This window comes from Crocodylus siamensis, chromosome 2, assembly GCF_052110815.1.
Source record: "Crocodylus siamensis isolate JL-2025a chromosome 2, ASM5211081v1, whole genome shotgun sequence".
In the NCBI taxonomy this organism is placed as follows: domain Eukaryota; kingdom Metazoa; phylum Chordata; order Crocodylia; family Crocodylidae; genus Crocodylus; species Crocodylus siamensis.
Window position 1 is genome coordinate 20559471 of NC_143396.1, and position 25437 is coordinate 20584907.

The 25437-nt window shown below is 46.6% G+C and overlaps 1 protein-coding gene across 1 annotated transcript in view; it reads left to right on the forward strand.

Moving 5' to 3' along the window:
- HGFAC (HGF activator) overlaps positions 1-25437 on the forward strand; it is a 97895-nt gene that overhangs the window by 63644 nt on the left and 8814 nt on the right. The window contains exons 8-11 of the mRNA XM_090035492.1: positions 335-509; positions 2690-2775; positions 4030-4270; positions 17016-17155. Of these exons, the coding sequence (XP_089891618.1) occupies positions 335-509; positions 2690-2775; positions 4030-4270; positions 17016-17155 (642 nt within the window). The remainder of the gene's footprint in view (positions 1-334; positions 510-2689; positions 2776-4029; positions 4271-17015; positions 17156-25437) is intronic.

Here is a 25437-nt window from a genome sequence, read left to right on the forward strand (position 1 = left end):
AGGGTGCCAGTTATTCAAAGGTGCTGGTTACCTGAGAGTTATACTTATCTCCAGCCCCCACCATGGAAGGCATCTTTGCCTGTTCGGCCGCCACCCCTTCTGCTGCGTCTGGTGTGCCAGGGCTTTCACTCCCTGGCGTCAGTGTGCCAGGGGAGAGGAAGGGGGACCCGCACAGGCTGCTTTGCCCTGGGCTGTGGTCCACGAGGAAGAAGTGGGACTTGGCTGACAGCGGCGAAACCGGAAATGCCACGGTGGGACAGATGCTGGTTAATAGAGCATTCTAAATGGTAAAGTGCTGGATAACACAGCTTTTACTGTATCACGCTTCGTCCAGTTCCTAGGCAACCATGTTACACCGGCAATGGTACCAAGTACAGGGGCGTTATGAAGAAGACCATTTCTGGACACAGTTGCATTTCCTGGAATTCAAATTTCCTTTACCAAGAGCTTCATGTTGACACCGTTGAAGAAGCGGTGCAGTTAGGCTTGGGACCCTTCTCATATTGCAGGTGAGAAAACTATTATAGCACCTCACATGTAGCCTGTTTGTATTGGGCAAGGGCTACTCCAGGGTGAACTTCACAAGCTGCAGGCATTTAAACTGTACATTGGTAGAGTTAACAGAAATATATAGTTATTTCTTACTTTCTATGGGATACCTCTACCCAAGAGTGGTGACATACACTAGTGGCGGGTATATTCTGTGTGTCCATTGCACATTTATGCTATTGTAAAAGCAGATTACACCGGTGTAAACATTCTGTGTGTCCATGCACCGATAAAGAAACCATGAAGACCCCTTTTCACAGTTTTATTATTTTTTTAAAGACATTGATGGGCATGTCCAGCACAATGTAAAACCACAGATATCTTGTTCAAACACTCTAATCTAGGAACATTGCTGTGGGGAGAAGACTCAACCCATGCTGCTGCTTCTGTTGTAAGAATTTAAAAATACCTGAGGCCTTACAGGGTTGTAGCAAGATGGAAGAAGCTTTAAAAAGAATGCATGTAGCTTTTGACAAATCATGTTTGGGCTACAGCCCTTGTCATATGTGGAGGAAGAAAATATGATTTGAGGAGGCCTGAATGTGTCCTCCCCTCCCCCCCCCATCAAGGAAGTCTGTTCAGGGAAGGAGCATGGTGGGGGGCGGCAGATTGAGGTCCCTGAAGTGAGGAAGGGAGTGGTGCAGAGACAGGGTCAAGGGCTGGGATGAATGGGGCCCTGGGGCCCGAGTGGGTTGTGGGACACTCATTGCCTGGGCAGCTTGTCGGGGGGGGAGGGGCCACTGCGTGCACCCCTGAGGTAGGTACAGGGGCACGTGTCCCCTGATCTGTGTGAGGGCTGCTGCGGGCTGGGTTCGGCACCCCACTGCTGGTGCCCCAGGAGCAGCACACCATTACATGCCTCCTGCGCACTGGCTACACTGTCTGCCCAGTGGTAGGAATCGCATGGCATCACGTAGCTGCTGGGCCACCAGCAGTGGGGTACAGAGTGCAGCCCACAGTGGCGGCCCCCCTCTGCTGACTCACAGCACAGATTGGGGTGGCACATCTCTGTGCTTGCCTTGGGGATGCGGGTGGGAGCCCACCTCCCATGCCCTTGGATGAGCTGCCCAGGCAGCAAACACACCACAACCTGCCTCAGGGCCCCATTCACGTGCCCCCTCATTCATGTGCCCCACATTCACATGCCTTCCCTTCTCTGTGCCCCTTCCCATCTACACATTTACTCGCTGGGCGCTGCTCCACACGTGGCCGGGCAGAGTTGAGTTCCTGGCCGCCTGCAGGCTCTGGCTGCTCATCTCTGTCTGTGTGCACCTCCCCACCCAACTGCAGCTGTCTGATGCCTGTGCCTGGGCTGCCTGTGTTTGGGGGGGGCTAAGCCCTGTTAGCCCTGACCTTCCACTGCCTTGTTTACCTGAATCACATATCTTTGTTGCCAATTATCATGAAGACCTTTTTGTAGCTTTGAAAGTTGATCTTTTATTTATTGATGTGATTTATACAGAGAATTTTTAAACAACTTAAAACACAAACAGAATTTCTATTATAGAATAGGTAAATCAGGCGAGGATCCATACACTCGCTGTGTTTTCAGGGTCTTGAGTGGATAAGAAGAGATCACACCTGGTTGCCTAAGTCCACTGGCCCTTGGTGTCCAACTCTTGGACTGAAGCAACATGCAAGTCTGAGTTTTTCTATTTACTTAATGGGCTTACTTGAGGGCTTGCTAAAGCAAAGAGCTAAGACCTTTGGCCCAAATATGGCAAATTACAACTAAAACTGACGAAGGGTATTTGTACCTGAAAGATTACAAAGAAGAATTTTTCAACTATTTGAGCTGGTCTAATAAAAGATATCGGATTTACCCAAAGAACCTTGTCCAACCAAATTAAACGACCTGAGTGTTCTTATCCAGCAAAGTACTTGAGGTCAGATTGAAAATTGTTTAGACCTCTAGATAATGTTAAAAATCTGCCTTCAGCATAGGCTTAACTTCAAGCACAGGAGTAGCCATGCTGAAATCATTGGGAAAACACATGCTTGCGCACTTTGGTGGATCACGTTTAAGTTGCTCAGATCCTTGCAGAATCAATCCTATGGATGAAGCAAGAGTAAAATAGTTGATGTTAATGCAGCACTAAGTAAAGTTCTGGATGATGATTTTGGTGTATTCTCTTATCAGGAATCCAGATAATGATGAGAAGCCCTGGTGTTACATCCTGAAGGACAATACTTTGTCTTGGGAATATTGTGACATTCCATCTTGTGGTAGGTAAATGTAATCTTGTAATTTCTTCTAAATTGCTTTCTAATGCTTATCATCCTTGATAAGCATTTTTCTAAGTATTTACACAAATAATCCTTAACCAAGCAAGTCCTTACAAGTCAATGGGACTGTGTGTAAAAGTAAAGGTAGCAGGATCAGACCCTAAACTAGCATGTCGTTGCACTCATTGACTCTTCTTCCGGTTGTTTTTAAACTAAACATTGCTCTATAGTAAATGAATTTTAAAGATCAAGAGTCTGTTCTTTCTATAAATTCTTATTTAATTGCCATGATTATTAATTGGTATGAAGGTGCATTAAAATAGTGGGTAATCTGGAAAGACAAGATGTAAAATGACCTTTCAGTTATTTAAATATTTTCCACTGGCTAAAAAAATTGAAGCAGGTTTTTTTTTCATTCTGTCAGAGCTACAAACTCTGCTTGATATCTGAAAATTAAGGGCAATTGAAAATGGTTAAATGGTTAGGGGGCTTGGGCACATGATTTATGAAAGGATGAGGGACCTGGATTCATTTAGTCTGTAGAAGAGAAGACTGAGGTGGAATTTGATAGCAAACTTCAGCTCCCTGAAGGGTGGTAAGAAGAGGATGAAGACTACACTGTTCGCAGTGGTGGCAAATAACAGAACAAGAAACAACGGTCTTAAATTGCAGCAAGGGACGTTTAGGTTGGTTAGGTAAGAACTCTCTCACTAGGGGGGTGGTGAAGCTGTGAAACCAGGTTACCTAGAGAGGTGGTGAAATCTCCATCCTTGGAGGTTTTTAAGACCTGGCTTGACAAAGCTGTGGCTGGAGTGATGTATTTGGGGTGGTCCAGCTTTGAGGAGGGGTTTGGACTAGATGGCCTCCTGAGTTCCCTTCCAACCCTAATTTTCTGTGATTCTATGATACATTATTTCTGTCTTATGAATTGTCACCAGTCTTTCCCAGCAATGAGGGGTCTGGAATTGGAATGGAGTCCTCAATCATGCAGTTTCTCTGCATGAAATTCAGACAGGAAGTGAAAAGGAAGAGGACACTAAAGGCTGTTGAACTTAGAACAAGTGTGATCCTCATTCCACTCTATTTGTCCTGAGCCGACGTATTTCTCCTGGGACAAATGTGATATCTATCTGTTCATTAGTTGCCTAATAGGTAGAATAGGTCATAAATTCCTTTAGGCTTCTATGAAAACGCCAGTTTTAGACATCCTAAATATATGCAGTGTGATACTTACCATATCATTTTATATTTCAGAAAGCAGGAGAAGGATGCCGTCACCCCCAGATAATGTGGAGACTTTTGTAGTTGTCAGAAGAGCTTGTGGGAGAAGACACAAAAAGCGAAGGTTTATAAGACCTAGGATTATTGGGGGATCTTCCTCTTTGCCAGGGTCTCACCCATGGCTAGCAGCCTTATATATAGGAAATAGCTTCTGTTCTGGGAGCCTAATTCATCCTTGTTGGGTAGTGTCAGCTGCTCATTGCTTTTATAACAGGTAAGTTTAGTGTATTAATAGTGTCTTATTTCTAGAATGCCTTGTATGTCAGAGCTACTTTTTGCTAAAAGACACCTTCATAAAAAATTACCACTAAACAGATAGTATAGCCTTGAAATATCCTGCTCAAGAGATAAATGGAGTAGTTCTTAAAGTTAAGACAACAATAATACACATGAGCTTCAGAGAGGAAGTGAAAAGGCAAGCTTCATCCAGTTAGGGTATACTGATGAACTGAGGGAATAATCCTTAAGTTACAGCAAAGAATATGAGTAAAACTGTCATTTGTTCAAGAGGTTGATTATCTTTATCTGATTACATATCTCATTACTGTTATGAACAGAAAAAGCGAAGTAATCTGGGAATTAGACTGAGTCAAAGAAATGTTTGAATTCCTTTGTCTGTGAGAGTGAGATCTAATTTTCTGTTTGTTTTAATGAAGCAACTGTTCTTGCTCTATTAGATTTTTCTATATTAAATAGTTACGGTGTATGGATCTCAAGGAATTAACTTGGTATTATAGCATAAGAAGATGGTAGAAGTCCTGCCAAACAGCTCCAGATGCAAAAGTCTCAAGGGCATTTTTTTGGTCTGACATTATGTGACAGGGGGCTGACTCAAGGCCAATAATGACATTGGTCCACCCACCTGTCTAGGGTAATCTGTCCTGCCTCATCTGCCATGCCTTGATGTATCAAACAGATAGAAAATGTGGGAGGCTTCCCATTTTATTTCCCCGATGCCAAGGGCCAAATACATGACTTTGAACCTCCCTTTACACCTTGTCCCATGCCTTGCAGATAGCATCCAGATCCACTATCATTCCCCTGGCCCCTTAGGTGGCCTGCACTCAGCCTCTGGCCCAAACTTGGCTTCAGGCATCCTCACACATACCTGGGCCTCATGCCTCCCCACTCTGGCCAGTCTACACTCAGTCCTTCAGGCCCCCATGGAGCCTACTGTATGCAGCCTCTGGCTACCTCTTCTCTGGTCAGCCTATGCACAGTCCTTCAGGCCCCCACAGACCCACGTCAATGCGGCCTCTGGCTCTCTGTTTCACACTGGGCTGAACTTGGTCTCTGGACCCTCTCTGGGGCACTACTCCATGCCTCACTGGGGCCACTGCTCTGCCCCTCACTGGGCTCCTGGCCCTTATGCCCCTTGGTTCTCAGATGTTTGTCAATGTGTCTGGACCTTGCCTCAGACCCCATTCAATGGACCTGGGCCCTATGCTTTTCTGTCACGGTGTGCTCCCCTAGACTTTCTGCTCCATGGATTATCCAAGGCAGTAGGGACTGAGGCTTTCTGGCACCCCATCCTTGCCTTTCACTGGGGAGGCACAGGTATGACATTTCCTGGAAACTGCTCCACCACAGTCAGCCCCACCACACCATCTAACCCCAGCAGGGTGTACTTTCATAGTTTCATAGTTGTTAGGGTCTGGAAGGGACCTTACAGATCATTAGGTCTAGCCCCTCTGCACTTGGGCAGGAAAGACTGCTGGGATCAGATGACCCCAGCAAGATGGGCGTCAAGATGATTTTTGAAGAGTGCCAGGGTGGATGACTATACCATGTCTGAGGGGGAGCCTGTTCCAAACCCTTGGCATTCAACTTGTAAAGAAGTTTTTTTTTTATGTCTATCTGAAGTGATCCTCAATCAGCTTGTGCCACTATTTCTTGTCTTACCCTGGGTGGCCTTGGTGAACAGATGCTCCCCAGGCCCTGATATATACCCTTGATATACTTATAGGCTGCCACCAAGTTCCCTTTGAGTTTTCTCTTCTCCAGGCTGAACAGTCCCAAGTCCTTCAGCCTCTTCTCATATGACTTGGTCTCTAATCATGTGTGTGGCTCTCCTTTGGACTCTCTTGAGCTTTTCCATATCCTTCCTGAAGTGCGGTGGTAAGAACTGGATGCAGAACCCTAACTGTGGGCTCACCAAGGCTGAGTAGAGAGGGAGGATGACATTCTTAGCCTTGCTTGAGATACCTCAGTAGATGCATGCCAGTGTTTGATTAGCTTTGCCAGCTACAGCATTGTATTGATGGCTCATGTTCATTTTGTTGTCTATCACGACACCCAGGTCTCGTTCAGATGTGGTGCTAGCAAGCATAGCACTGCTGAGCCTAGGTGTGTTGTGGATTATTTTTCCCCAAATGGAACACTTTAGTTTCAGGTCATGTCCCAGGACCAGGAACCTCCTCTATCCTCATAGTTCCTACTCTGACCTCCAGATGTTCTGGGAGCTGCAGTCTGCAGGCTGAATGATGTTGTTCCTTTGGTTCCCTAGATATAACTGCTGGCTTATCTCCTAAGGCCTGGGCTTATGCTGAGGCTGCCCAGCCCTTCTCCAAACCAGGGGCCCTCTTGCAGTCATGTGACTGCCAATTGGGCCAGGCTGCAACTGTTGGCTGCTCTACAGCCTGCTCCAGCCCCTTAAAGTGGTGGGCACCAAAGATGCCCTGCCACACATGATTATATAACTATATTTAGGTAGATAACTAGGTATTCTTTCACATTAGTAAAATGATAATATTGACAATCTGGGTAAAGGGAGAACAGTAAACAAGGCAGAAAGCAAAGGAAGTGACAAAATCTGTGAAGGGTGTCTCAAATAAAAGATTTTCAGTGAATGAATCAGAGCATCTCCTATTCCTTGCTGTCCCCCTCTTGATGAATTTGTAGGAGGCTACATGATCACCTCTCAGCCTCACCTTTCAGCCTTCTCGTGTGGAGGCTGAAGAGATCCAGGGCCCTCAATCTCTCCTCGTAGGCCCCTAACCATACGAGTGGCTCTCCTCTGAACCCTATTGAGATTGCCCACATTCCTCTTAAAGTGTGGTGCCCAAAACTGGACACAATACTCCAACTGTGGCCTGACCAGTGCCACATAGAGGGGAAGTATTACGTCTCTGGACCTGTTTGACATGAATCTGTCAATGCGTGATAGAGTGCAGTTAGCTTTACAGATTGCTTTCTCACATTGATGACTCATGTTTATCTTGGTGTCAGCAATGACTCCAAGATCCCTTTCCACTGTTGTGCTGCTGAGAAGGTCCTTCCCAAGCCTGTAAGCATGCTAGTGATTCCTTCTCCCTAGATGTAGCACTTTGCACTTGTCCTTGTTGAACTGCATCCTATTCTGTTCCGCCCACTTTTCCAACCTGTCCAGATCCACCTGGATTCATTCCCTACTCTCTACTGTGTTAACTTTACCCCATAATTTGGTATCATCTGTGAATCTAGACAGAGCACTTTCCACGCCCTCATCCAAGTCACTGATGAAGACATTGAACCGCACAGGTCCAAGGACCAAGCCCTATGGACCTCCACATAGTTCCAGGTTGATACTGACCCATCCACCACCACTCTCTGGGTGCAACCCTTAAGTCAATTTGTCACTCATCTGACCGCGTAATCATCTACATCACAGCCACTCAGTTTATCTGTGAGAATAGGATGAGATATCGTATCGAAGGCTTTCTTAAAATCCAAGTAGATGACATCTACCTCAATTCCTGCATCTAAACATTTTGTGACCTGGTCATAAAAAAGAAACAGATTAGTCAGGCAGGATCAACCTGCTATGAATCTGTGCTGGTTGCTCTTCAGCATTGTTTTTCCAACTCGACTCCCACAAGTATGATCCTTAATAATTTTTTCAAAGTCTTTCCCGAGGATAGAGGGGAGACTAACTGGTCTATAGTTACCCAGATCCTCCTTCCTCCCCTTTTTGAAAATAGGGACCACATTGGCCCTTTTCTATTCCTCTGGGATCTGACCTGAGCACCAAGAGTGCTAAAACAGTCATGATAATGGCTTTACTATGACACTGGCCAATTCCTTCAGCACCCTTGGATGAAGATCATCTAGGCCTGCTGACTTAAACACATCCAGACCCTCAAAGTGTCCCTTCACTAAGTTGGTGTTAACGGTTGGTGGGCTAGTTTCCTTTTTGTGCCTGTCTATGATCCAACTGGGAGATTTGTTGATCCGTGTTCAGGAATACGGAGGCAAAAAACTCATTGAAGAACTCAGCCTTGTCCCCGCTGTCTACCACTATTTGCCCTAGTTTGTCCTGTAGGGGTCCTGCACCTTCTTTTTACTCCCTATATACCTGAAGAACGACTTGTTGTTGTCTTTAATTTTTATTGCCAGCCTAAGTTCCATTTCTGCTTTGGTGTTCCTGACTGCCTCCCTGCAAGTGTGGGCCAAGTAGGTATACTCCACCTTGGTAACTACTCTCTGCTTCTACAGCCTATATGCCTCTTTTTTTGCCCCTAGACTTTCCTGGATTTCCCTATTCAGCCAAAAGTGTTTCTTGGCACCTTTTCCCCTTTTCCTGTGCAATGGGATTATTTCCTTCTATGCCTGTAGGATTGCTTCCTTTAGAAACGACTACCTTTCCTGGACTCTCATCTCACCAATGCTCCTGTTCTTCAGTGACTCACTAAGTAATCTCTGAGCACACTGAAGTTAGCCTTTCTGAAATCTAGCATTTCTGCCCTACTGGTTATCTTTCCCATTCTATGCTGGATGGTGAATTCAATTAAGTGATGGTCACTGTCCCCTAGGTTACCTTGTATCAGTAGATCCCCCACCAAGTCATCCCCTATAGCCAGGACCAAGTCCAGTAGGGCATTTCCCCTCCTGTATACCTCCTGTGTTAGGTGAAGGTCATGTATGCAGGTTAAGAACCTACGTAAATGGTTGGATCTAGCTGACTGCTCCTCCCAGCAGATGACAGGGTAGTTTAGGTCATCCATGACAACCACGTCCCTTGACCATATAGCCTCTGAGAGCTGTCTAGAGAATTCCAGGTCCAATTCATCCTTCTGCTGTGGCGGTCTGTGGTAGACTCCCACTACCAAATTCCTTTCCCCACGACCCTCTTGCATTCTGACCCGCAATACCTCAATTTGCCCCTCCTCTGGTCCCACCTTCATTATGGAAAATGTGTATTGCTCCTTCACATAGAGAGCAACAACCCGCACCCTCACCCCAATTTTCTCCCTACTCTATCACTTCTGTACAGCCTATAGCCCTTAATGCTTACTGCCCAATTGTGGGTAGGGTCTCACCAAGTTTCAGTTAACTTAAGTTGAAGTTCTTGTTTGGAAGCAGGAATGCAAGTTCCTCCTGCTTGTTCCCCATGCTCCTAGCATTAGTATAGAGACACTTGAGCCCCGCAGTTGGTGCCCTTGGTGCCCCCCTGTCCTGATGCCCATCGGGCCCCTTAGTATTTACGTGGGCAATATTAGATGTTAGGAATGCATTTTCTGGAGCTTTTGAGGGGAGGCAGCACTGTCTGGTGGATAGAACTCAAAATTGGGAGTCAGAAGGCTCAGACACAGGATTTGTATGTTGCCTTTCATTCATTTCTGTACTTCACTGCTCTTGTCTGTAAGAAGGACTTGATAGTATTTACTTCCATATTAAATAGATTGGTGAAATGTTGTATATTATATGCACATATTTCATTTTAAATATTCCATTTTCTATAAAACCTAGATACTTTTTTTCTTAATATCAAGTTGATCAGACTAGGAAAAATATGACATCATTTTGTACCCCTTGTTCCTTGCATAGTGAGGAAGCCAAGAGTGTCGGAAAACCTTACACCAGAATACATATGCCAATGGTTTGAAGAGGTAATAATATCATCATGAATGTTGTGGTTAAGCATGTGGAGCTCTAGCCACAATGTCTTTGTTTTCCAAATGTTGTGAAATAGCTATTAACTTTGGCAGCTATTCAGGACATTTCCACCCACTTCCAGCTGGTGGCTTGTTGCATAGAAATTTTCAATAATAACTTTGTCCTATTCTACACTCTTCTGTATGGTTAGTGCATACAAGCTTACTACAGTTTTAGCAGTTCACCGCTAGGCGACAATAGATACCTGTGTAGCTCATTTTTTGCATAATCCTCCTTTTTTTCCCTGACCCTTAATGAATAAAATACCAGAGCATGTGCAAGTTGCAATATGTTAGTTTAACATATATAAGATGTTTTAAGATGTGTGTCTTGGATGTGGAAAGCTTCTGGTTTGCTTTGTATGCCACAAAATTCTCTGAAAGGAGGCATATTGAATAGGAAAGAACAACAAAAAATCTCCTGCCTTGGCTGTTTCTTGAAGAGTCCTTTGATATCTTGTTTTCTCTTCCTTCTTCTTAAAATGACATCTCTAATCTTCATCCTTGAAGTATAATACTTGCTTTATGAAAACTGTATACTCTAGGGCACCAGTCAGATAATTACACCTCTTTCCACTTAATACATTACTTCTTGTTCTTCTGTACCAGAGGAGAAGGCATTATGCATCTATGCTGGAAAGAACTGGTTATTAATATGAAGATGATAAGGAAAACTTGCTATGAGGGGCTACTGTGTATTTTTGCACAGTCCCTGGCAGTGGGCATTTCTTGTATAATAGAAAGTTTTGAAGCACGCAGATTCTTTGATGTCAAAACCACTACAGGTTAAATTCACTGCTGACTTACCTGCATGGAACTCCAATGGGCCTTTCAGCAATAGTGAGTTTAAAACTCATTGTTTTTAACCTCAGAGACTTTAGTTAGCATATGGACATTTCCCAGCAACTTCAAAAAGGCAGTTCTATCTTTTCAGTTCCCCAGGTAGTTCCTGCTTATTGTCCTTGCTTATGTATATGTGAACATAAGAGTTATGGTTTTTTGTGATTAAAGAGGTTGATAGTTGAAAAGGAAGGTAGGAGTCACAATAAATAGTAGCAAAATCTGTTGGAATATAGCATTTCCAGTTAGTTCAGTGCCCTGATGGATTTATCTTGATAGATTCCTGTATGTGTCTACAATATACCTTGATGTAGTGCTAGATACTGCTTGAGGCCTGTCCAGGAGTTTCTGAAGTACAGATTTACCAATACTTCTGTTAGCCTGATCCTCACCCAAGAATTTATATCTGTGGATAGTGTAAGGGGAAGAGCCCAGAGCAGGGGGTAAGGCCTGAGGAATTTGTATGGGAAATACTTACTGCAGGTGCCGAGAAAAACCCAGCTAGAGCCATGAGTGGGCCAATGCACTTCTGCAGTGCTTTCTCCCTCCAGAATGGTGGATGGAGCATGATGAGGAGTATTTCTGACCCTGGAGAGGGCTGCAGCTGGCAGAGAGGGGAGATTCTGGAGGCCTTTTCAGCTGACAGTGGCAAGTGGTCAACTGTGGAGGAAGTGGGTGAGCCTACTGGCAACAGTGGTTGGAAGACCACAAAGAGAGCCTTGGATGGGCTGCATAGGAGGACTGCCCAAGAACAGCCAGGCAAGAATGGAAGGATGGCAAAGAAAAGGAGAGTGAGGGTGCAGCCACCACAAGTGGGTACATGAATTTTCAGGAGCACAGCCCCTTTTTAAAAATCCTTGCTCCTCTTCTTTCATCAAACAGCTAGTGGAAGTTTCCCAGTCACAGGCCCTGGTTCCCATTGGAGACTTCAGTCACCCTGACATGTGTTGGGAGGGCAATACAGCAGAGCATAGGCAATCCAGGATGTTTTCGGAGAGTGTTGGGGACAACTTCATGGTACCAATACTGGAGCAGACTTCTAGGGGCTCTGCTCTTCTTGATGTGCTGCTCACAAATAGGGAAGAATTGATGGCGTATGAGGTAGTGGATGGCAACGTGAGCAGTAGTGACCATGAGATGATCGAGTTTAGGAACCTGAGGAAGAGAAGGATGGAGAGCAGAGTAAAGACCTTGGACTTCAGAAAAGCAGACTTTGACTCACTCAGGGAACTCATGGGCAGGATCCAGATGGAAGCCAGTTTGAGGGGGAGAGGAGTCCAAGAGAGCTGTACTTGAGGCTGTACTTTAAAGAAGCCTTATTCAGAGTGCAGGAAGACTAGCAAGTATTGCAGAAGACCAACGTGGATAGCAGGGAACACTTCAGTAAACCAAATCACAAAAAGGAAGCTTTAAAGAAGTAGAAATTTGGGCAAACAACTAGGGAGGGGTATAAGAGCATTGCTCAGGCATGCTGGGATGAAGTTAGGAAGATCAAAGCACAACTGAAGTTCCAGCTACCAAGGATGTGAAGGGGAGCAAGAAGGGTTTCTACAAGTATGTCCATAGGAAGAGAAGGACCAGGAAAAGTGTGGGTGCCTTACTGAATGGGGGAGGCACCCTTGTGACAGAGGATGCAGAAAAGGCTGCCGTGTTCAATACCCTTTTTGCCTCAGTCTTCAAAGGCACGGTCAGCTCCAAGACTACTGCGCTGGGTAGTACAGTTTGGGAAGGAGGTGAGCAGCCTTCAGTGGTGAAAGAACAGATTAAGGACTACTTAGAAAAAATGGACATATGCAAGTCCATGGGGTGGATGGGATACACCCAAGAGTGCTAAGGGAATTGGCTGATGTGATTGCAGAGCCATTGGCCATCATCTTTGAAAACTCATGGCAATCAGGAGAGGTACTGGGTAACTGGAAAAGGGCAAACTGGCTCTGTGGATGGGGGGAGATGGATGGACGAAGGTTACCTTGACTTCAGCAAGGCTTTTGATATGGTCTCCCCCAGCATTCTTGCAGGCAAGCTAAGGAAGTGTGGGCTGCATGAATGCACTGTAAGGTGGATAGAAAACTGGCTGGAGCATTGGGCTGAGAGAGTGTAATTAATAGTTTGCTGTCTAGTTGGCAGCCGGTGTCAAGTGGAGTGCCCCAGGGGTCGGTCCTGGGGCTGGTTTTGTTCAATGTCTTCATCAGTGACCTGGAAGATGGCGTAGAGTCCCCCCTCAGCAAGTTTGCAGATGACACCAAGCTCTGGGGAGTGGTAGATATGCTGGAGGGTAGGGCTAGGATTCATAGGGACCTAGACAATTTGCAGGATTGGGCCCAAATGACTCTCATATGGTTCAACAAAGACAAGTGCAAATTCGTGCATTTAGGACAGAAGAATTCCGTACACCAGCAGCCCTGCAGAAAAGGATCTGTGGGTTACAATGGACAATAAGCTGAATATGAGCCTGCGGTGTGCCATTGCTGCTAAGAAGGCTAACAGCATACTGGGCTGCATTGGTAAGTGTGTTGCCAGTAGGTCAAGGGAAGTAATTACTTCCCTCTATTCAGTACTGGTTAGGTCACATCTGTAGTGCTGTGTCCAGTTTTGGGGCCCCCACTACAGGAAGGATTTGGACAAATTGGAGAGACTTCAGTGGCGGGCAACAAAAATGGTGTGGGGCCTGGGGGACATGACTTTTGAGGGAAGACAGAGGGAACTGGGCTTATTTAGTCTATAGAAGAAGAGACTGAGAGGGGACTTAATAGCAGCCTTCAAGTACCTGAAGGGGGGTTCAAAAGAGGATGGGCTAGACTGTTTTCAGTGGTGGCAGATGACAGAACAAGGAACAATGGTCTCAAGTTGAAGCAAGTTAAGTTATGTTAGATATTAGGAAGAGCTGCCTCACTAGGAGGGTAGTAAAACACTGGAACAGGTTACCCAGAGAGGTGATAGAATCTCTATCCTTTGAAGTTTTCCATACCCAGCTAGAAGCTTTGGCTGGAATGATTTAGTTGGCGATGGCCCTGCTTTGAGCAGGGGTTGAACTAGATGACCTCCTGAGGTCTCTTCCAACCCTAAATTTCTATGATTCTTTGTTTGGTTTTTTTTTTGATAGTGTTTCTTTCTTTTCTTGGGCTGGGACAGCAGTAGAAAGCCAAGATCCACTCCCTGCAAATGTTCATTGACCCAGAGCCTTACAAAATGAGACAGGGTAACTACTCTGATTAAATTGATCGTTGAGTAGATTCACCTGAGAACTGGAGGGAGGATGTAACTCTAATTGATTGTCTGAAGCATCCATGGAGGTGTGATTTAATTTAAATGACCCAGGAACTGGGAATGAATTGATTTCATTTTGATGGACCCCAGAACCTGGGGTATAAGCTGATAAGAGGTTTGCCTATTAAAATTAGAATGTACTTATCTCCACTGAGGGACCCTGGGGCCTATAAGGAATTAATTGAAGGCTGGTCTCAGAGAGTCTGAATAAGTGGACTTAACTCATGAGCCTTATTTGGTAAGCCAGCCTGCAATTATTCTAGCACATGTCCACGAGGGGCCAGCAGGGGAGATTATGCTTATGGGCAACCAACACGGGTTCATTAGAGGCAGGTCCTATCAGACCAACCTGGTGGCCTTCTACGACCAGGTCACCCAAATCCTTAGATGCAGGGGTAGCAGTGGACATAGTATTTCTGGACTTTCGGAAGGACTTCAACACCGTCTCTCACCCTGTTCCCATTAAAAAACTGGGGGACTGTGGTATCGACACCTACACAGTCAAATGGGTCGCCAACTGGCTGGCGGGCCGCACCCAGAGAGTGGTGGTGGATAGGTCATTTTTGACCTGGAGGGATGTGGGTAGTGGGGTCCCCCAGGGCTCAGTCCTCGGGCCGGCACTGTTCAATATCTTCATCAGTGACTTGGACAAGGGCATAAAAAGCACCCTGTTCAAATTTGCTGATGACACTAAGATGTGGGGGGATCTGGGCACATTAGAAGGAAGGAATAGGCTACAATCAGACCTAGACAAGTTGCAGGGGTGGGCAGATGAGAATAGGATGGGATTCAACACTGACAAGAGCAAGGTGATGCACCTGGGGAGGAAGAACCACCACCATACCTACAGGCTGGGGAACTCCCTTGTCGTCAGTGCAGAGGCAGAAGAGGATCTTGGAGTCATCATTGATGCCAAGATGAACATGGGCCGGCAGTGTGGGGATGCAGTCAGGAAGGCCAACCGCACCTTTTCATGCATCCACAGATGCATCTCAAGCAGGTCGAAGGAGGTGATCCTCCCCCTCTATGTGGCACTGGTCAGGCTGCAGCTGGAGTACTGAGTCCAGTTCTGGGCACTGCACTTCAAGAAGGATGTGGACAACATGGAGAGGGTCCAGAGGAGGGCCACTCACATGACCAGGGGGCAGCAGGGCAGGCCCTACCAGGAGAGGCTACGGGACCCGAACCTATTCAGCCTCCACAAGAGAAGGCTGAGGGGGGTCTAGTGGCCTGTTACAAACTAGTCAGAAGGGACCAGCAGACATTGGGGGAGTCCCTGTTCCCCTGAGCACTACCAGGAGTGAGTAGAAATAACAGTCACAAGCTGGCAGAGGGTAAGTTCAGATTAGACATCAGGAGGCGCTGCTTCACTGTCAGGGTGGCTAGGATCTGGAACCAACTTCCAAGAGAAGTGGTGTTAGTTCCTACCCTGGGGGTCTTTAAGACAAGTCTAGACAATCACCTTGCTGGGGTCGTTTGACCCCAGTACTCTTTCTTGCCATGGCAGGGGGTCGGACTTGCTGATCTGCTCCAGTCCCTTCCGACCCTACTAACTATGAAACTATCTATGAAACTATAAATTACCAGCAGCATATTTAGGCAATAAAAGATCCTAGCCTAGATGCGTGTCATCAGGGATGTGGTAAGGGTGGGGTGTAAAGAGAGGAGGAGCCCTGTGAAGAAACCCCTTCAGGGGAAGACTGGGAAGAATCATCACTCAGCTTACACCCAACTCCCAAATGTTAAAATATATACATCAAGACATGGCGGGTGAGAGAACAACATCTGTGATAGGCAGTGTTGAGACCATCCGGTTCTCTGCAACAGTGCACGCAAGTAAGGTGTCAGGCAGGTGAGGCTCGCCTCAGCCTTATAATACCCACCCCTGACAAATTGGGATAATTTTCTAAAGATTTTGCTGTCCCTATGTGATCATGAGGTAAAACACCAGAAAGAAGGGCTCTGTATGCCAAATGATTGTAAAGTTAGTATGTGATTCCAGGCCTTTTGTACTTTAACTTCAGCTAGAGGTGCCGAGTACGTGGGGGCCTGAGGGCTTTGGCTCCCCTCAGGAAGAGGGCTTTCACCTGAAATGCGTAAGCTTTCCATATGTCCATTATCTTATGTCCCTCCCCCTCTTCCCTGACAAAAATAAAAGTTAGTGCCTATGAATTCAACTCAAATGTGTCAGGTAAAAGGATGTGGAAGCTGAATATCGGGCTGGGTTCTTTCCCTATAAAATGAGACAACCTATTCTGATTTAGATCTTGGTGTACATTGCAAGAGATATCTGTCACCTGTTTATTTTGGAAGTGAGCACATCTTAATAAGAGAGAAAGAAAGACAGAGCTCCATCATGACATTTTCAGTTGCTGTAGTGATTAATTTGAAATTAATCTTCAAGTCCCACTGAAATCTTTCCTATGGCTATTGTGGGAGTTGAATTGGGCCCCTAGGGTGCCTGTACATGAGTGTGGAGGCTGCTCTTGTCATGACAGTGCATTGGAGCAGACTTGATTAATCAAGTCTTAAGTGATTAATCAAGTCTGCTGGAGTCTGGCAAATATGGCACTCCAGCCAGCCTCTGCGTCTCGTGTATCAGTGTCCTTGCACTTCAAAATGGTGGTGGGTGTGCTTTATCTAAAGCTAATTGAATCAACTTCAGATAAAGCACCTCTGACACCATTCTGAAGTGTGGGGATGCTGATGCATGAGACGCTCTGGGCACCACTTTATTTAGCACCGCTCTAATTAAAGCACCCCCCTGCCCTTGAAGCACATGTATAGACATACTTAATTCTTAGGCAGATACATGACTCTCATATTATTGTTTTATAGTAATTTTTTTTGTGTGGATTCTTGACTTTAAGCATGAGGATTTATTTTTCTGTAGAAGGGCAACCTCTTTCCCCTTGTAATTGTGTTTTTCCTTTTATTTAGTCCACCGAGTTCCTCTGTAAAGGTTGTTTTGGGTCAGCATAGATTTAATAAGACAACAGATGTAACACAAACATTTGAAATAGAGAAGTACATCCTTTATCCTGAGTTCTCAGCTTATGACCAAAGTGATCATGATATTGGTGAGTATTTTAATTTTTTAAAAACTTTATTTCATATAGGGTAAAATTTAGCTGGTTTGGTGAAAATATATTTCATCACAGTTCCATAGAATGGGAAAAATGAGAATCTCAATCTTGGTTTACCTGTGAAAAAGCTGAATTGGTTTTACAGTCTTTAGTAAGAGATTAGGAGAATATGGGGAGATGATTTCTCACAGGAGGGAGCACTTCATTCTGGCTGAGAAAGGCCAAACTGTATTTAATTGCTGGAAGCTAAAGTTAGACAAATTAAGACTAGAAATAAGGTTCAGACTTTTAGCAGTGAGGGTGATTAACCATTGAAGCAGATTTGCCATTTCAGGATGTCTTTAAGGCCCCTGGCAGATGTTACACTTAAGACATAACTCGTCTGTTAATTGTGTCTTAAATAGTAATCCAGCCACATGGTCAGGGAATTAATGGCATCACAAAAATGGAAACCAGCCACAAATATATTACAAAAAAAAATGTACAATATTTTTGTGGCTAGTTTCCACCATGCTTTAAATTTAACATGTCGGCTGACAATCAGCAGATTGTTGGCTGCCTCCCAGACTGCACCAACACTTGAACTAGCAAGTTGAAAGCTGGGTACCCAATAATCAGCTGATTGTTGGCCAGACCTGGTTTGAGCCCTGGTGGTGTCCTGGAGCCAGTCAACAGTCAGCTGATTGTCAGGCACCCAGCTTTCAACTTGCTGATGTAAGGGGACCCTGGGATCATGATGCCATGTTCCCCTTGCACTGGCAAGTAGGCTGCAATTAGGATCTGACTTCTGATCTGAATTACAGCATGCTGCCATGCATGTGTGGCATGGCAGGAGGCACAATTGTTGGGACTGGGGATTAGAGCCCATTGCACCTTTAAATGAATGTCCATTAGTGGCCTAAGTCAAGATTGGGTGTCTTTCTGAAAGCAGTTCTTTACCTCAGCAAGAAATGATGGGCTTGATGAAAGCATTATTTGGTGAATTTTTTTAGTCTTATGGTTTTCAGGTCAGACTACAGTGGTCTTTCTGGCCCTAAACTCTTATTATTTTGTTTATCACTTTTACACTAAGGTGCAATAGTTGATTTTTCAGACCAATTCAGTTCAGTCAATTTAGTTCATAGGAGAACTGCAGATCATTTCAAAGGGCATTTCAGTCAGAATGAGAGTAGAATAGGACTGTAGTATTTTCTGATCTAGGAACCTGGGAATTCCTCATTAACAATCAAATTGTGAGAGACTTCTGGCCATGAGACTATTTAATGGGCTGGCACAAGGGAAATCTTAGCTCCAAGAATAGTAGAGCTTTCTTCTCTTAGAACTGGGATGCTTTTCAGTTTGGTATGCCTGATGGGTGTGTATTTTAGAGTCACTATTCCACATCTGAAGTCATTTGAACCATGGGTTCATGTGATATAACTCACTGGGAGCAGAGGGTAAACAACTTTCCTTAAGTTTGAAAGCTTGCTTTGTACACCTTGTGATCAAATCTTGGTTCTGATCATTCCCACAATGGTCTCCATTGCTTGACTTCCACTACAGCAAAGGAATGACACTCATGACCTGCTAAGGGAAACAAAATTTGGAGCGAGTTAAAAAAATGCTTACAAGCCAAATGATTACATGGTATATATGAGAATTGCATAGCCAAAGGGCATCCTAACTTGCCAGTTCTCACAGGTGCTGGGTGGTTGAATGATATGAGGGAGATAGTAAGCCTGACTTACACCCAGCTAGTGTCAGTTTGAATTGGATCACTACCAGAAATCTCCATAGATAAATGGATGTTTGCTGGAAGAGAGATTTAGGAAGGGGGAGGTATGGAGAAGATAATGGGTTGGGAGTGTGGTAAGCAGAGACGCTATGGGCCTTAGTGGTAAGATAAAAGAGAAGGGTAAGGAGGGTTCAGGCCAGGGGAGAGGGTAGAGATTTGGGAACTGGGAGAGGAGTAGTAAATTGAGAGAGCTGATATGGGAAGAGTGACTGGGGATGGATCACTGCAGACATACCCCATTTATAACCCAGGTAATACCTGGTTATGTACTCCCCTCTCCAATCAAAGGGAAAGGTTAGCAGGGCATGTGAACTGTAGGGTGCATCTGCTGGTTCCTCCTTTCCCTATACAGCCAAGCCAGGACACTCTGTGAACTTAATTATATCCAAATGTATTAATACAATAAACCATAGGAAGGAATAGATATATAAAATATAAATATATATGTACAAAACATGGAATTATATGCAATATATGGACATCCCTTTACTCCCCCAGTCAGGATACAGGTAAGTAAACCAGAACAAGGATAAAGATCAGGCAATATTAAACTCTATTAAAATAACAACTCACAACCATAAAATGCAAAAACACAAAATATGAGGAGCTGACTCACAAAATATAAGGTGCATGAAGGTGGAAATGAACTCTTTAAGGGACATCAAAGTCCAGGCTGTTCTGGAGCACTGGCTGTGCCCCAGGAGTGGGGAGAAGATCCCTAGTGCTTTTTTGGCCTTCCTCGCCCCAATCAGAATATTCCCTGAGGAAGAAAATCTCCAAAACCTGGGAAGCCCCACCCCTTCAGGGCTTTATCCCAAGAGGCTAGTCTCCCAGATGGGAAGGAAGTTCCCTTCTCCCCTGTGGGACTGCCTTTCCCTGGTATTACATGACTCCAGGGTGAGGTCCCACAGCTGTACTGGGCTCTCCGGGCCGTCTGCTCCACTCGAGGCCCTGTGCACCATCATGTGCCCTGAGGGCATTGCCTTTTGGTCAGGGTAAGAGACCCATGGCACCTTGTGTGGTGCTGGGGTCTCTGTCTGTTTCTGGACACTCTGGGCACGGGCCCGTGTACTGGGTTCCTGGTCTCATGCCAGGTGGGTTGCAAACCCAAGACACCCTGAGTGGCTCCCAGGGCCCTGGTCTGCTCCCAGACCCTCTGTGCAGTGCTGTCTGCACCGATTTCCTGGCCTTGTGCCAGGGGTTGGAGATACAATCTGCCTCTGAATGGCTCCCAGGGTCCAGGTCCCGCTCAGACCCTGTGCACCTGCCGTACACCACTGCCTGGCCTCGTGCCCGATGTTACAGGCCTGAGCCACCTCCAGGCAGCTCCCAGGGTCCCGGTCTGTGCACCGCTTGTGCACCGAGCTGTAGATCCAAGCTACCTCATGCAGCTTCCAGGGTCTCACTCCGTACACATCTCATGCACCGAGTGCCTGGCCTTGTGCCAGGGGTTGGAGACCTGAGCCACCTCCAAGTGGCTCCCAGGGTCCCGGTCCATGGAAAGCTCATGCACTGACTGAATTGCAGACCTGCGCTGCCTTGTGCAGCTCCCAAGGTCCTGATCTGTGCACTGATGGCACGCTTCTCAGCAGCAGGGCTGGGGATGCGGCCACTTGCTGCTCCCAGCCGGCAAAGAGGCCTTCGGGCCCTTCTGGGCAACTGCTTCACCCCACTAACCAGCTCTTACCAGCTCTCTTCTTTGTACCTTGTTGGAGCCCCTGTGTGCTGCGCATACTGCTCTTTTGTTTCCTGCAGAGTCCTCAACCAGGTCTGGCTTTTTGCCTCACCCTGGAGCTGGGGTAGGAGTGGGGCAAACTCCTCCCTTGCCATCACCTGATTCATGAGACCTCCCCACCAATCCTTTGAAGCCCTTTCTGAGCTGGCAGCTGGGTGGCTGTAGGGAAGCCCTCCACACATTTATGCTACTTTAAAGCATCTATTACTTGCCAGTATTGGAGACAGGGTACTGGACTGGATGCACCATGTTCTCATTCAGCAGGGAGCCGGTAAACAGGGTAAACAGTTTGCAGGCAGTTGCAGAGGGCAAGAGGAGGAAGGGGAAGAGAAACCAGGCACCAGATCCTGCCCAGGGAAGGTAAGGGATCCAGAGCTGCCTCTGCCTTCGGTTTGCTGAGTGTTTGGTGAGCTGCGTGTGTGGGGCACGTGCTCTGAGAATCACAGAGAAGTTGGACTGGAAGGGAACTCCAGAGGTCATCTAGTCCAACACCCTGCCTGAGAAGCTGGCAGTGTTTTGCTGACTGAGTGATTGCTGATTGCTGAATGATTGCTTCTTGGGCCTGGCAGAAGTCCTAACGAGGGGGCTAAGCCAGTCCAGGCCCAGCAGGGTATAAAAGGAGACTCCCCAGACAACCAGGGAGCCAGTGACCAGGGGCTGCAAATGGTAAGTAGTTTGAAGACCGTTCACTGGCCAGTTCCTAGGGCAGTTCATGGGCCCCCTCCTGCTTGCCCCTTTTTGAGGCGCAAGCCTTTCATCTTGGCATGAGGAAGTAGGAAAAAAGGAACCCTTTGCGGCCAACAAGCAATAAACAGGCTAGCTTTCATGTGAGTTCGCTAGGGAAGGTGTGCTTGGAAGAAGAGCAGTAAGAGAGAGAAGGCAGACTAAGAGACCCAGGGAAATGGCTGGAGGATGTTGTAATGCCAGAGCCATTGCCACTGCTTGCACTTGTGAGGTTTCCATCCAAGCAGAACCGCTCATCAGCAACGCTTCCACCCAGGTCCAAGTTTGGTGCTGTGGGGACCGCGACTTGCAGGTTTCTTCCAGTGACAGCCAGGTCAGGGTGTGCCTGCGGTGTGGGAACAGGCAAGAGAAATACAGGAGGAGGTGGTGAGGCTCTGGAGCATCCTCTGCCATGAGGAGTTCATCAATTCAGTGCTGGAGGAAACCTCTGGGACTCTGGAGGAAGAAATGCCAGATGCAGTGCTAGAGAAGAGGGTGGACATGGCATGGACATCCAAGAGGGTGGAAGCTGGAGGCTTCTGATTTCTGGCAGCAAGTAGATATTTTTACTTTTACCTGCAGAAGTTTGTCTGGAGAACAGATGTGCAGCCCTAGCAGCAGAGAGGGAGAAGCACGTTCCATTAGTGGAGCAAGACAGTCCAGGCCTCACCAAGGTGGGAAGGACTGAGATGGCTGCCACCAAGAGGAAGCAACAGGTGTTGGTGGTTGGAGGGGATGGAAGGTGTCATCTACTGACCTGATCTGTTGTCTCGGGAAGTCTACTGCTTACCCAGAGCCTGGATATGAGATGTCCCAGAAGGACTACCGAGGCTCATCCAGGTCTCTGACTACTACCACATGCTGCTTATTAATGTGGATGCCAATGATAGTGCCAGGGAAGACCCTGAGCTTATAAAAATGACTACAGGGCTCTGGGTGCAAGGGTGAGGGGGGGTCTGGGGCTCAGGTTGTGTCCTCGTTGATCCTTCCAGTCAAGGAAAAGGGCCCGGGGAGCAGGTGGATCCTGCAGATCAACACCTGGCTGCACAGGTGGTGTCACCAGCAGGGCTTTGGCTTCTTCAACCATGGATGGTCTTCCAAGAAGGGTTGTTGGGAAGAGATGGGCAGACAGGCTCGCTAACCTAGTGAGGAGGGCTTTAAACTAGGTTTGTCAGGGAGTGGAGACCAAAGCCCTGAGGTAAGTGTGGTAGCAGGAGACCTAGAGGAAGAGTAAGCAGTAAGGGGCAATAGGGGCAGTGCTCTCATACTTCCTTAGAAATCAGGGCAATCAACTAGTTACCTTGGGTGTCTGTACACAAATGCACAGAGCCTGGGAAACAAGCAGGAAGAACTGGAAGTCTTTGCACAGTCATGGCACTATGATGTGACTGGAATAATAGAGACGTGATGGGAGATCACATGACTGGAGCACTGCCATGGATGGGTACAAACTGTGCAGGAAGGACATGCAGGGGAGAAGAGGAGGAGGAGAAGAAGTTGCACTTTATGTAAAAGAACCATTTGATTGCTCAGAGCTCCAGTATGAAACTGGAGATAGGCTTGTTAAGAGTCTCTGGGGTAGAGTCAGGGGGACAGCAACAAGGGTGATGTCATGGTGGGGGTCTGCTATTTACCACCAGACCAGGAAGAGCTGGTGGATGAGGCTTTCTTCAAACAGCAAGTGGAAGTTTCCCAGTCACAAGGCCTGGTTCTCATGGGAGACTTCAATCACCTTGACATGTACTGGGAGAGCAACACAGCAGTGGACAGGCAATCCAGGACGTTTTTGGAGAGTGAAGGGGACAACTTCCTGGTGCAAGTGCTGGAGTGGTCAACTAGGGACAATGATTTTCTTGATGTGCTGCTTACAAACAGGGAAGAATTGGTGGGGAATGTAGTAGTGGATGGCAACTTAGGCAGCAGTGACCACGAGATGATTGAGTTCAGGATCCTGAGGAAAGGAAGGATGGAGAACAGCAGAGTAAGGACCCTGGACTTCAGAAAAGCAGACTTTGCCTTGCTTAGAAAACCCATGGGCAGGATCCCCTGGGAAGCCAGTTTGAGGGGGAGAGGAGTCCAGGAGAGCTGGCTGTGCTTTAAAGAAACCTTACTGAGAGTGCAGAAACAAACCATCCCGATGTGCAGGAAGACTAGCAAGTATGGTAGAAGACCAGCTTGGCTTAGCAGGGAGCTCTTCAGTAAACTAAATCACAAAAAGGAAGCTTTTAACAAGTGGAAATTTGGACAAACAACTAGGGAAGAGTATAAGAGCATTGCTTAGGCATGCAGGGATGAAGTTAAGAAGATCAAAACACAACTGGAGTTGCAGCTACCAAGAGATGTGAAGGGGAACAAGAAGGGTTTCTATCAGTATGCCAGTAGCAAGAGGAGGACCAGGGAATGTGTGGGTGCCTTACTGAATGGGGGAGGCAACCTTGTGAGAGGGGAAAAGGCTAAAGTGCTCAGTGCCTTTTTTGCCTCAGTCTTCACAGGCAATGTCCGCTTCCAGACTAATACACCCAGCAGCACAGTTAGGGGAGAAGGTGAGCAGCCCTCAGTGATGAAAGCTCAGGTTAGGGACTATTTAGAAAAAGCTGGATGTGTACAAGTCCATGGGGTCAGATGGGATCCACCCAAGGGTGCTTAGGGAGTTGGCTGATGTGTTTGCAGAGCCATTGGCCGTCGTTTTTGAAAAATCATGGCAATCAGGAATGGTCCCTGGCTGATTGGAAAAGGGCAAACATAGTGCCCATATTTAAGAAAGGGAGAAAGGAAAACCCAGGGAACTACAGACCAGTCAGCCTCACCTCAGTCCCTAGAAAAATCATGGGGAAGATCCTCAAGGAATCCATTTCTAAGCGCTTGGAGAAGGTGATTAGGAACAGTCAGCATGGATTCACCAGGGGCAAGTCATGCCTGACCAACCTGATTGCCTTCTACGATGAGGTGACTGGCTCTGTGGATGTGAGGAAGACTGATGGATGTGGTCTACCTTGACTTTTTAGCAAGGTTTGTATGGTCTCCCAGAACATTCTTGCAGGCAATCTAAGGAAGTCTGGGCTGGATGAATGGACTGTCAGGTGGATTGAAAACTGGCTGGAGCATTGGACTTAAGGGGTAGTAATCAATGGCTCAATGTCTAGTTGGCAACCAGTATCAGGTGCAGTGCCCCAGGGATTAGTCCTAAGCCCAGTTTTGTTCAACGTCTTCATCAATGACTTTGATGATGGCTTAAAGTGCACCCCCAGCAAATTTGCAGTTGACACAAAGCTGGGGGGGAGTAGTAGATATGCCAGAGGGTAGGGCTAGGATTCAGAGACTTAAGAAATGGGAGGATTGGGCCAAAAGCAATCTCATGAGGTTCAATAAGGACAAGTGCAAAGTCCTGCACTTAGGACAGAACAATCCCATGCACCGCTATAGGCGGGGGGCTGGCTGGCTGGGCAGCAGCTCTGCACAAAAGGACCTGGGGGTTACAGTGGACAAGAAGCTGAATATGAGCCAGCCGTGTGCCCTTGTTGCCAATAAAGCTAACGATATGCTGGACTGTATTGGTAGGTGTGTTGCCAGTAGGTCAAGATAAGTGATTATTCCCCTCTATTCAGCACTGGTGAGGCCACATCTGGAGTACAGTGTTCAGTTTTGGGCCCCCCACTACCAAAAGGATGTGCACAAATTGGAGAGCCCAGTGGAGGGAACAAAAATGGTGAGGGCTGTGGCACATGGCTTAGGCGGAGAGGCTGAGGGAAGTGGGTTCATTTAGTCTGGAGAAGAGAAGACTGAGGGGGGATTTAATAGCAGCCTTCAAGTACCTGAAGGGAGGTTCAAAAGAGGAGGGAGCTAGACTGTTCTCAGTGGTGGCAGATGACAGAACAAGGAGCAATGGTCTCAAGTTGCCACCAGGGAAGTTTAGGTTAGATATTAGGAAGGATTTTCTCACTAGGAGGATAGTAAAACACTGGAACAGGTTACCCAGAGAGGTGGTGGGAGCTCCAATCTTGGAGGTTTTCAAGATCTGGCTAGACAAAGCTTTGGCTGGGATAG